Source organism: Vidua macroura, chromosome 7, assembly GCF_024509145.1.
Source record: "Vidua macroura isolate BioBank_ID:100142 chromosome 7, ASM2450914v1, whole genome shotgun sequence".
In the NCBI taxonomy this organism is placed as follows: Eukaryota; Metazoa; Chordata; class Aves; order Passeriformes; family Viduidae; genus Vidua; species Vidua macroura.
In genome coordinates, this window is record NC_071577.1 from 21,083,579 (window position 1) to 21,096,716 (window position 13,138).

At 37.3% G+C, this 13,138-nt stretch overlaps 1 protein-coding gene across 12 annotated transcripts in view; it reads right to left on the bottom strand.

Moving 5' to 3' along the window:
* Nucleotides 1–13,138, bottom strand: part of MYO3B (myosin IIIB) — a 226,599-nt gene that overhangs the window by 181,066 nt on the left and 32,395 nt on the right. For all 12 annotated transcript variants that reach the window (XM_053981864.1, XM_053981863.1, XM_053981862.1 and 9 more), the window contains one exon: nt 5,518–5,663. In XM_053981864.1, the coding sequence (XP_053837839.1) occupies nt 5,518–5,663 (146 nt within the window). The remainder of the gene's footprint in view (nt 1–5,517; nt 5,664–13,138) is intronic.

A 13,138-nucleotide genomic window follows, 5' to 3' on the forward strand; every position in this document is an offset into this window, starting at 1 on the left:
GGAGGGGTGTGGGCAGCGGGCTGAGACAGGTGACCCTTCCTTTCTACCAGCCCTGCTGAGGCCACGTGTAGAGCACTCTGTCCAGTTCTGGCCTCCCCAGTATCAGAGAGGCACAAAGCTACTGCAGACAGTCCAATAGCAAGTAGTCACTGAGACAGCAAGTAGTCATTGAGATTGATTTAGGGGACTGGAACACCTCTCACATGAGGAAAGGTTGGGACAGGCAGGATGGTTTAACACAGAAAAGAGAAAGCTCAAAATGGGTATTAGCAATGTGGAGGAAATACATGAAGAGAGGGCGTAAAGAAAACTGAGCCAGCCTCTTTCCAGTGGTGCCCAGTGACATCACAAGAGTCGATGCGAACACACTGAAACACAGAAGGTTTAACCTGAACATCAGGAAATATTTTTTCACTGTAAGGGTGACTGAGAACTGGCACAGGTTGCCCAGACAAGTTGCGGAGTCTCCATCCTTGCAGATACTCAAAGCTGTATGGACACTGTCCTGGGCAATCTGCTACAGATAACTCAGGCTGAGCAAGACAGTTGGACAAAATGACCTCCAGACATCTCTTCCAACCTCAACCATTCTGTGATTCTATGGAAGAAAATACAGCCAAGCACACACAATTTCTGACATTTTCAAAAACATATCAATGCTTCACTTACTGTGAAACCAGTAATCCTGAGCTCTTTGGAAAAAAAAAAAAAAAAACACAGAATGGAGATTTAAAGCATTGTAAAAGAAATAAAACACAAAGTGCTTCTTGGAAATTCCACTAGCTAGCCAACAACAGATTTGGGGACTTAAATAATTTTGAAAATCTAGTCATATTTCACTGGTTCAAGATTGTATGACAAGTCTGTAACCTCCTGAAGAATTAGTAGTGGTCTTTCCAATGCCTAGTCACAGACCCATCTGTTTTCTCACCTAGAGGTAGACTATTCTTGAATTGCTTTGCTATTCATACATCAACTAAGGAGAATCCCAAGGACATTTAGTCCTGCTCACTAAATGTAACATTACACCTTACATTTTTATTATTTGGAATTTTCTATAAAAATACAATCACAAAATAATGTGGATCCAATGTATTAGATAATAAAATATTGTTTAAAAGTCAGCTTATTCCTCAGACAATTAAACATAGCTTTTACAGACACCACGATGCCCTACCTATAACCATAGGCAGAATCTGGTCTTCTGAAGTAGTTTAGTCACACTGTTGTAACTGAACTTCACATTCCTATTCAGAAATAAACAACATTATGCTCTGAAACTTCTATTCCTGATGTCCAATTATTTACCATAAGACTATTTTCAGCATATTCCTTTAATTTTTTAAAACACTTTATATTAAGTCACTACAATTGTATTAATTCTTTTGGATTTTGTTTTAAAAAAGCAACCAACTCTCAGCTATTTTGTCCTACAACACATACTTGTGTTTCTTTACCATTCCAAGCAGCAGCAGTAAAAGTGTATGCTACATGATCTATCAAGATCATGTCAACACCAATGCAGATGGCAAAATTACAGAAAAGCTGGAATATGAGAGGTTGCAGTATGAAAGGTTGTGTTAGAAAATGTTAGTATTTAAAATGTCCCCACAATGGATCTTACCTGTTCAGGTGGATGAAACTACCTGCAGTACGCCAGATGCCTCACATGTATACAGCAAAGCAAGGTGAAGGTGCAACAGGCTGTCCCACAGTCACTCTATGTACTGAAGTTATATTCTGTTGTCTTTTCTCTCTCTTGACATGATCATACGTTAAAAATGACAGTAACTGAGTACTCTTGAAGAACTTCTTCAGAATTTATTTACCAACATAAAAGGTGAGTGTATGGTGGCACAGAGAGAAAGATACTGCCTATGTACAAACTACCACGAAGCTGAAGTTGCAATTGGGCAGGAGGTGGTTTGATCCTGCTGGATGCAGGGTAGCTGCTGAAGCAGTCAAGCATCAGTAAATTCAAACTAACAAGTATTCCTAAGAGCTGTAAGTCTCAACACAGTACAACACAGGTTAAGAACTGCACCAGTCAACGACTACTCACAAGCTCAACTCCATTCCACTCCTGGCTATTTAACATGAATTAATGAAGCATAATAATTTTAAATGAAATTTCACTTAATTCTCAGATTTTGTGAGTTAGAAAATCAAATAGCCATTTCTTATCACCAACCAATTTTAAAACAGGTGCCTTCCACTGCTCTCAGAGGAACACATGAGTGATAGATGTAAGTGGAGAATTTGGTTTAATTCCTGTTAGTGTCAGCTGTCAGCGTAACCTAAAAAAAATTGCTCTTTACCATGTCCCTGTAAAAAAGACTTTTTTATATAAAGAGACAAATCCTGAAAAGCAGGATCTTTGCAACATGATCTGAAATCCTCAGTTTACAGTGGTACACACATCCCACCCACCCTTTCCAGACTACAATATACCATCTTTATCTCCTCTTTGCCACACTATTTTTTATAGTAGTTACTTTTCAAAATTTCAAATAATTGCCAGTGATTTGTCATGATACTCTAAGAGATAGTACTGAGATGATGTAACATTTCTCACAAGATAACACAGTTTGAATAATTTATGGACCTATTTTACTTTAAAAAGCTTAGGTGTAATGATATTTGAGAATATTTCATTTTGTAATATTTTTGCCAAAACCGACACACCTAAGTAGTGACAGCAGATGGAAGATGTTAAAAGTATCAACTCCCCTATTACCAACTTTGCTAGGCCGCCTTCCTTTCATAATTTAGACCCTTCTGCTGGAGATTTGAAAATATATTCTAGGCAGATGACATGTTAACAGAATAATTTCATGGTTCAGTGTCTTCGCAGTATGATTTATCTCTTATCTCTAGGCACTGGAGGTCCCTTTTCAGGAGATTTATTAGTTAGATCCAAGAATCCATTTTGATGAGAGAGAATATGTGCATTATTGCAAAACAGAACCTTAACATTTGCTCTAAGATGCCTCCTTCTCATTAGCAGTTTTAAGAAAAGTCCCATGCAAGTGCTATCACAACTGCTTCTAAGATACTGCACCTTCATACAACAAAATGTTCATGAATGAAAGAGGTTTTTTATATTTGCATTAGTCCAGGAACTTGTATCCCCTGCTCTTCTAAATCTACATAATACACATACAAATAAGATCCAGAGTCTAATGAAACATCTGATGTAAAAATTAACTAGCATTTTCTTTTTCACTTCTCTTTTGCTGTCAGATATTTGCTGCAGATAAATTTTGTAGGACAAGAAAAATTTAACCACGGGAAGTTGGTTAAACATCTGGCTCACAGCTCAGGCCATATTGTCAAAAGTATGAAGTTAATACTTAGACACCTTAAGAAAACACATTGTGTTTTCAAAAACACTTAGCATGCAGCATCTCCTGTTGTGAAACACTAGTCAGGCTTTGAGGGAAGTGCAGCACAGTGAGATCACCTTTTTTCTTATGCCCAAGTTGAAGCACTTGGTGATTTCTGAGGGTTCACTGTCCTCTAGAAATAAGACATTTTGTTGAGATAAATTCAGTCCCAAATCACGTTTTATGTTGCTTGACCCGTGATAGAAAATCTGAATTTAAATAGGCATAGGAGACCGCCTCTTCCCACAATGCCAGATAACACATCGTGGGACTCTATGGTGCATGCACAGATGTGCTCCTTTGCCAGCCTCTGAGCTATTCAATCTGGAGATTAGTCCATCCCTGGTCCAAGTTTCATAACACAGATGTGAATCTGGAGGCAGTTAAGTTTAACATTAGTCCTTGACTTGAGTTCTACACAAGATATTTCCAAATATCTTGGGGGTATGCAAACTGCTCTGACTGCCAGTACAAAATTACTCATCCAATGGTTGATTCAAATCCTATAAAGTCAAAGTAAAGACTCATTGATTTAAATTATACTAATTTAAGACTAAGGTCTAGCTCTGCTGCTCACTAGGATGAAACCCAATGCCAAGGCTAAAAGCACAATTGACTCTCACTAGAAAAAAAGCCAATGACTAAACTGACAGAGAAACTTGACTATTTGAGAATGGAAGAAGTCTACAGAAATACACACAGACATTTCTTTACCTAGTTTTGGCAATTTTGCCAATACTAACATTTTAAAATATTCATGAGAATAGATTATTAAATAGTGTTTGATAACAAAACTTGAAAACCACTGCAAAGTTTTCTGCTAACGTAAAGAAACCAGCATCACAGACAACAGACCAGTCTAGTACACAGAAGGCAGTATAAATAGAAAGATACCGATCAACTGGAGTCAGCACATAGAGAAACAGGTAATCTGTAGACAGAAATCAAAGACTCTACATGCCCTATTTTTCTGTATCTTCCTATTGCTTGCTCTTACTTTTGGTATCACTTCTGTCCTCTTAAACTGTTTTGAGCACTGATAAAATTTTTAGATATTGTTTTAATAATCTGAAGCCTCCCTTGCCTTAACTGCTCAGATGCTCATGAAAAGGCACTAAGATCAACTGCTGCTTCAGTATGAATAATTTTGGAAAGAGTGGTGGTAGCTCATGTCTGAGCTGAGGAGAAGGAGATAACTGTATGAGCCAGAATCCAGCACAACTGCATCTGCATATAAATAGACTTAATCAGAAATGCAAATTGCAATCAGACTAAATTTTAAAGGCCTATGATAACTGTGTAGATAACAAAAGGTCAAATACTTGTAATGATGACGATTTTAAACTGTTAAGTCAGTGGTGATTCTTCATTAGCCAAAATGTGGAAAAGACTAGTACATACCAGCCTAATCAATGATGGACAAATTCTATATCTCTTCTATTACAGCTGGTCTGTTGCTAAACCCTATTTTACACTGACAATCTCAACTTATTCAGGAAGACTCAATGAAATGAAAACAAATTAAATCAAATATAGACAGTATGAAATAATACAGCTAATTTACATGACTATATATAAAAAGAAATGTATATCCCTTTTTCATATCTAATTCATATTGGATTGTCCACGGATGACAATCCAAATCTTCACATTTTAACATCCTCAGGTAAATGAAAAAATAAATTATGACTACAGTTTGCTGAAACTGCCATACTGCTTCATAGCACTGTCAAAACTGTATGTTTTTCTTTTACAGTAAAACAAGCCTAAGACTCTAGGGGAATAATATTTGAAAACATTATTTAACAGTTATAAATGTTGGCTTCTCCATTTGAAATAAACGTTTTCATCAGTAGTAGGTAAGAAAAGTTCTGTTGGAAGGAAGGTAACAGGATATTATATGATTTTACATTCTAAGGTAAGAATAAAATAAGTAATTTCAAGGAGTTCTAAATAAAAATTATTGTAGAAGACAGACTGAAAAAAAAATCTTTAACAGTACAGAATTTTATTGTTTTACTGTTAAAGAGATTCTTAGGATTTTAGGAACAAACATTTGCCAAATAGTTCTCCTTTGAGTAGACTGCCTTTGAACAAACTAGTGAGTGAAGAGAGCCATCTAGTGCCATACCTTGGAATTTTAAAAAGGGTTTTCACCGGATGCATGTCAAATAAAGGAGGGTCTCCATCCCCCAGTTCAATAGCTGTTATTCCCAAGGACCATACGTCACATCGAGCATCATATGAGTAGTCATACTGTTGTTCACAAGCAATGACCTATCAGAAGAGAAGCAGAGAAACCAACGCTTTTATCTAATTTACAACTCATGTCATCCAACAGAACATGAAAGTATTTTTTTGAGTCATGTCTAAAATGCTATGTAGCTATCAAATCCATATCATTTTTGCCTGTATATACGAGACAGAAGAAACACCACAAAAAGGTAACATCAAATTAGAACGTCTCTTATGTTTGCTTTCTTTAAAAACAATATCTTTTTTTTAAAATACATTAAACTCCATGGGATGCTTCAAATATCTATACAAAGAACATCAATAATAAATTATTTTTTTGAAAGAACGACTTACAAAGACCTATTATAATAACAGAGAACCCTATTGATGTTATTCTTGTTAACTTCTATGACTTATATTCTTATTAACTTCTATGAGGATAGACTGATTTGCACAGCTGGTTTTTAGATAAGGATATTCCATCAGTAATTTCTGCCCTTTTTTTTTTTGTTGTTGTTTGTTTGTTTTCTATTTTGTTTTGTATTTACTGCATTTGAGTAGTTTAAAAAAATCTCAGGTAACATACCATGTACCTTGTCTAAGAAAAATGGAAGCGAGTAGGAGTCTCTCCTTGGATATCAGAACTGTTTTACATCACAGACTTAATGCACACTTCCAGCCAACTCACTGATCACATTCTAATACATTAACTATTCATGTCGGCTGAATCTAAATGTGAGATTCAAACCAATGTTTAAATTTAGCCCTTATCTTTACAGCTTGACTGCATTTTATTATGATTTGGAATTATGTCTCAATTTTGTCTTTCCAAATCTCATCAATTAAACAATTACTTTAAATTAATTTGTTGGATCCCTGCATATTGCTAGTATAAACTTCCATGGTTTTTCTCACAGTTTTAAAAGTATCTTTAATAATTTGTACTTAAGATAAAATAACATGTCTTAGGCTGGCTGTACCTATGTTCTAGAAGATATTTTCTATTTTTTAACTTCTATATTACTTCTCAATTCCTGTGTTAGGGCTTCAGTTTGGAACAACACTTTGCACAGTGCTTGTGTTATATGCACACTTGCATATGCTTGCAACATGCAAGTCAGCAACACAAGTAGCTGCTGGCAGAGAGTCACCTGTTATAAAAAAACATTTCCTGGAGAAGCTGCCAATTCCATCCTAACCTCTTAGTTACTTTCTCCATAAACTGCACCTAACCAAGGCGTTCCTGACTCTAGTAGTGATTCTAGCCAACATGCCCACAGAAATTGTCTGTCTCTCATTTGGGACTCATGACCCCGCTGTAGTGCACTCATCATTTATTTTATCAGAAACTGGGCTGTTGAACACAGTTAAAATAATACTGAAATGTTTGGGGGTTGGGGAGGTTTGCATTAAAGTTGCACATCAGTTAATTCCTTTTCTTTTCCTAGAGCAAATCAGTCAAGAAAAATGAAGACGCTTCCAAATTTTTTATCAATGTTTTGACAAGTGTTGAGATCACTCCTTCTCCTCATTTTTTTCAGTCAGTATGCCAGAGAAAGGGGAAAAAATGAAAGTAAGCACCACAAAAGATGATTCTGAGATTTTTTTCCTTCAACTTGAAGAGGCAGAGCTTTGTTAGTTAATCCAGTGTTTTTCAAAATTGTCACACAGAGATTTCTCCATCTCCCTTCTCTTCAACAGAATGTCTTAAATAAAAGCTCTGGAATAATTTTTAGTTCTTAAAAATGTTCACTATAGCCTTGATCTCATCATGGAGATCACGCTATCTCATGAAATATGGACAGTAGACAGCTTCTACACAGTTCAAGCAAAGTGCTTCAAAACACACCCGTTTCAGAGGCCTTTATGATAATTTCATTTTCTTATACCATTTATGAGAGAGAAAAGTCAAATGCAAAAATTTGGAAAGTCAGTGTAGAGATCCATCAGAGATACTTAAATAATATATTCTGAAGAGGCTATCACTGAAATTTTGCTCAGAGATTGAAGAGGAAGCTTATATTTCTTGTTTATTTTGGCGTTTTCTATACATGTCCCCAAATCATCTGTATATTCAATGAGACTTCCTCAAAAAAAATCATCCAAGTTGACTTCTAAGGCCATGACTTGGAAATCTCTCCATATGTGGCTAACTTTATGCACTGTGCTCTCCTTCCTTTTTTAACATGTGAAAAATATTTATCTGCTTAGTATAAAATCTGTTAAAGCCCATTTCCTGGAGGTGAATACCTTGGAAGTTGCTTGGATTCTCATAAGTGTACTGAGTCCTTTGCAAACACTTGTCTATTTGTTCTCAAATTCTATAATGCAGAGGAACACATTTTCATTTTGAAAAGAAGGAAAAGAAGGATCTGCGCAAGGTCACACTGGACTTCATCAGCAATGCCACACACATAGCTGGTGTTCCACATTCAAAGATATCATCATTTTCCCTACAAGCACATCACAATCGCTTCTAACTACAGGACAATGACAAACTTTGCTCTATAACTTGGTTTTATGAAGTTTAACAAACTACACTAGTAAGTCTTAGAGCTTTTTTCATCTTCAAAGTGTATTTCCCAGCAAAGAGAAAGGAATGAATAACACATCTTCTGCTCCACACCTAACTCCAGTACATGGCAGTATAATGGCACTATGGCAAAATACTGCCATTATAACCAAGGGGAATTAGACACCATTAGATTCTCCACCATTCTATTATAGAGGCTATGGTGATTATTTTAGAAAAAATATTCCCCTTAATATATATTCTTTTTTAAAAAGACATTCAGACAGTGGACCATATGAACCACTATGTTTTAGACCATTAGCTTGACAATAGTGAGATTAGCCTCACAGAAAAGATACAAAATTAACTACTGTCTTCACCCAGTATGCAGAATGTACATGCATCACTTTGGTTTGAAATGAGCATTCAATTTCTGTGGAACTTATTATTAGAATCTCGCCAACTTATGTACCCCTTGGAAAAATGCAGATGTGACTAATTTCAATTTTTAAAACAAGAATCAAAATTTTCAGTTTTTTCCTTGATGAAAGGTGTGCATAAAGCAGTTTGCTTTATGTGTTGTCTAGCAAATAACACTCTCTTGCAATGTGAAGAAGAGACTGTTCTTTAAGTCACAGTTTACAAGCCAGTCAAGTCCATGGGAATGCCCCAGTCCTGTATTGCCTCAAAAACTATGCTACTTCCTGCAGAGCAAAAATCTCTAAAAGCCAAAAACAAAAGGGGCTATTGACTTACCCTCCTTTATATTCCTGTCTCTACCAGGAACTGAGAAACACTTTTTTTTTTTTTTTTAAATATCTCTACTTTTCATTGGCGTTCTGGAGCCTAGAGTACCACTCAGCACTGCTGAGGCCTGCTCTGCCCTGTGGGGTATGAAGGCAGAGAGCCCAGAAGACATGATCTGAAACTGAAGAACATGTCTCTTCCTTTCTCTTCCTTGTGCAAAGACAGCACATTGCACCGATTTTATATCCAGCAAAATCCTGCCCTGCTTGTAAAAGCAAAACAGAAGACATAGTTTGCTTTGTGCAAACATTATGTTCATGGCAAAGCCTCAGGGGGTGATGTAGCTAAGCTTGAGATTTGCTAGTAAACATCACAGGAATAAACACCAAGTCTTTCACTTTAGCATTTATTTAATGCTGGCTGCATGCACACAGTGGCCTGGGTTGCTAAGGAGACAGGCTGTCATCTTTTGTTTTAGTTGTAATTTCATCACAATTTCATGCCCAGTCATACTGCTGTAGGTTGAAAAGCATTCAAACACCAGACAGAGAAACAGAAAGTGTGATGGTAGTTGTCAACACTAATTGTGCTGAGGGTCACACTGGTACAGAATCAGCGGATAGGGAATTCACAGGTCTGGAAAAATGGGACATAATTCAGTCACACTAAGTGGAAGGAATTTAGAGAAGTCAGTGCCTAGGCATTCTGTGTGATTTATAAGCTGTACAGAAACACAAAAATTCAGAAATATACAAGATGACATATCTTGACAAGAAAACTATACATTCAAGGATATAATTCTGCCTGTTCTGGAATCAATATAAATATTTCTCTGAACTTCAGCAAGTGCAGTAGCAGATCAAAGGTGGATTCAGAAGAAGGAAAACAGTTAATACAGAGAACTACCTATTATTTGGACAGTGGTCATACTGAGTCATGCAGAGAGAGGAAGCTATACACATGTTTAGGTGAAGCAAAATACATCAAACCCTTTTAAGTTGACCCAGAATTATTAGAAGTGAACTTACTTTCCCTGTGCCTCAGTAAATACAGTGTCTGTACAAAGCAGAGCTGCAAGCATAGGCTAATAACAGCAGTGCAGATGTGCTACCTGGAGAGGACTGCTGCACAATCAGCGCTGCTGACCCACAGGAAGAGCAGGAAGGAGCCTGGAGTTAGCAAGGCTGCAGCTGCTGGGTGAGGCGGTGCTGGGCTCAGCTGACAGAGCCAACTAAGCAGCTTATGTGGTGTGTGAGCACTGCTGAGAAGCACTGTGCATGGAAAATGAATGTGGCACTAAGTTGTTACCCTTGCTGCAAGGAAAACAACATTGCCAGCTGTACCAGTCAAGTGAAATCAACCAGCTGAACTTCTGGGCTCCATCTGACACTACACAACCCAACTTCCTTTGTTTACATTGGAAATATAACATTAAATATTCTTCTAATTCCTGTGTACCAAAACTAAAAAAGGCTTTCATGATAGCACATAGCAGCACCGGGGATACTGAATTAGACAAACCAAAGTGATACTTTTCTATGTCTCCATTACTTCCTCTTTCCCTCTTTTCCTTCCACTCTTCAAGCACATTCATATAGTGAATAAAAAGCAATTTTGTGATTGAAAATGGTTCCATATTCCTGCATTTTCTTATTTGGATTTCACTTCCTTATTTTGTACCATTATATAAATGTTTCCATAGTATATCTGAAAATATATCTAAAAACTCAATACTACACATAATAATACAATTGACACAATTGTAATACAATTTTTGCTTCTGATCCACAGATGTACTCCTGACTAGTCAGTATATATACTACACACCTCATACAGACTTTCAAATGGTCTTTCACAAAGAAAGCAAAAACTAAGAGCTCCTCCTCCACCACACTCCTAACTAAACATATTTCATGTAGGCAACTCAGTGCAGACCCACGTGGTATTGAACTGATTTTCTCTGATGTTTTGGGCTTGTTGTTTTGATTTGTCTTTTAAATCTTTAAACACCCTACATGAAAGCTTTACAAGCCCTTCGTAGCTGTTGAAACAAAATAGAAGCAACTCCTCCACCGCCCTTCACAAGACTATGGCTATGTCATCAATGCTACTGGCAATGTTCCCTGAGGTTTCCTCCAGCTGCCATGGACTTTTCACTTGCCATACTAGCCCAGGTGGAGGTCAGCTCTCCTGGAGGCAGAGGAAGAGAGGATGCATTCTTCTAGACTCTGCATTTGAGGGAGAGCTTGCTGGTGCTGTCCTGCTGTGCTCTCTGCCTCTCTTGAATGTAATGTCCTTTAAAGTTTGAAACCTCTGTATTCCATTTCAGCCTTCTAAATCCACTGCTTTCATTATGGACTTTAAGCAACTTTAGTATAACTTCTTACTACAGCAGTTTGTTAAAGCTTCAGTTTGAGAGTCACAGAAAAAGAAGAAAGGAGGGGGAAAACCAAGACAGTAAAGGTAATTTCCTTGATTTCTTTAAAGAAATAAAAATCTGTATTCAGAAAATGAACTTTTTAAAATCATCTGTCAGCTCTCAGAAGGTGGCATCTCAGAGCCACAGGCATTTCAACCATGTGCACCCATTTAGAGACTTAATTCTATCCCACATTCTGTCACCAACCTGTTGTAAGTTCTTAAGCAAATCACTTCACTTCTATGTCCCTCAGTTCATCCATGCAGTCTTGCCCTATCTATTTAGAGTAACTGTTCCCACTCTTCCCTCCATGCCCTCCCACACTTACACTTCTGTAGTTCTTCTCTGGCATGCCTATACCTAGTTCCACATGAAGCACAGTGCTGCACTCAAATGCAGTGCTGCATTTCAAGAGGACAACTAGTATTTCCTAAAAATAATTGCCAGTACACTACAGTGTCCCAGCACCTTAAACTCCTGAAAAACAGGATGTAATTTCATAATATATGTCAAGAGGGAAATTCCTTTTCACCCTAGGCTTAATATAGTATCACTTATGTGGCAAATTCTTTAATGCTACTTACCTTCAACTTTAACATTTATTTATTGCATTTATTATTTTTAGCCCTTAAATGTGTGGAATTTTCAAATATTTCACTGTTGATTAATTGTGATGCCAGATACACACAAGTTCTATAGAAGCAGCAGCAGATTTGTTTCTCTCAGTAAAGTTTTACTCTGAGGACAGTTGTTTGGGGATTTTTTTGTAAATTATGCTTTCAATCTTATCTCATGTACCGTAATTTACAAGGTGAAAAGACTATAAAATTGAAAAACTGTAATAAGAGCTAATTTAATAATCTATCTCTTATCATTAGCTATACAAGAATTGTTATTATACTTTCATGGAAGATTCCTTTAATATTTTCAAAACTTTCCTTATTAGAGAAGGTGTAATATTATTTATCACAAAATAAGCATACTTTTCCACTGTACAACTGTTTTCAAATGGCTTTCAGGCAGAAAAGTAAGTGTATATCCATGTATATCCATTCTTGAAATCTATATCCTATTTATACTAAGTGGCAGATTCCTACAGTTCATTATAAATCAGCATGTAGAAAATTCCTTGCTTAGGTAGCAATTAAAAGTATAGTGAAAATGTGCATATGCAAAAAGCTAATTTTAGCAAATTGACCTTGCATCTCTTGATGTAAGCAAAGGGTTGACAAACAGAATAGGCTGAAATATGACAAGATGAGACTACACTAGGCTGCTTCATGGGAATGTATCAGGAATAGTGTGGCCAACAGGGCCAGGACAATGACTGTCCCCCTGTACTCGGCACTGGTGAGGCCACACCTCGAATGCTGTGTCCAGTTCTGGGCACCTCAGTTCAGAAAGGACATCGAGGTGCTGGAGCAGGTCCAGAGAAGGGCAGTGAAGCTGGTGAAGGGTGTGGAGAGTGAGTCCTGTGAGGAGCAGCTGAGGGAGCTGGGGGTGTTTAGCCTGGAGGAGGCTCATCGCTCTCTACAACTTTGTGTAGCCAGGTGGGGGTCAGCCTCTTTTTCAAGGCAGTCTGAACCAGGACAAGAGATCATAGTCTTAAGCTGTGTCTGGGATGGTTTAGGTTGGACATTAAGAAGAATTTCTTCACAGCAAGGGTGATTAAACATAAACATCAAACATGGACTGCCCGGGGAGGTGGTGGGGGCACAATCCCCAGAAGTGCTTAAGGAAAGACTGGATGTGGCACTCCACACCCTGGTCTAGTTGACGTAACAGTTGGTCATAGGCTGGACTCAGTGATCTCAGAGGTCTTTTCCACCTACTTGACTC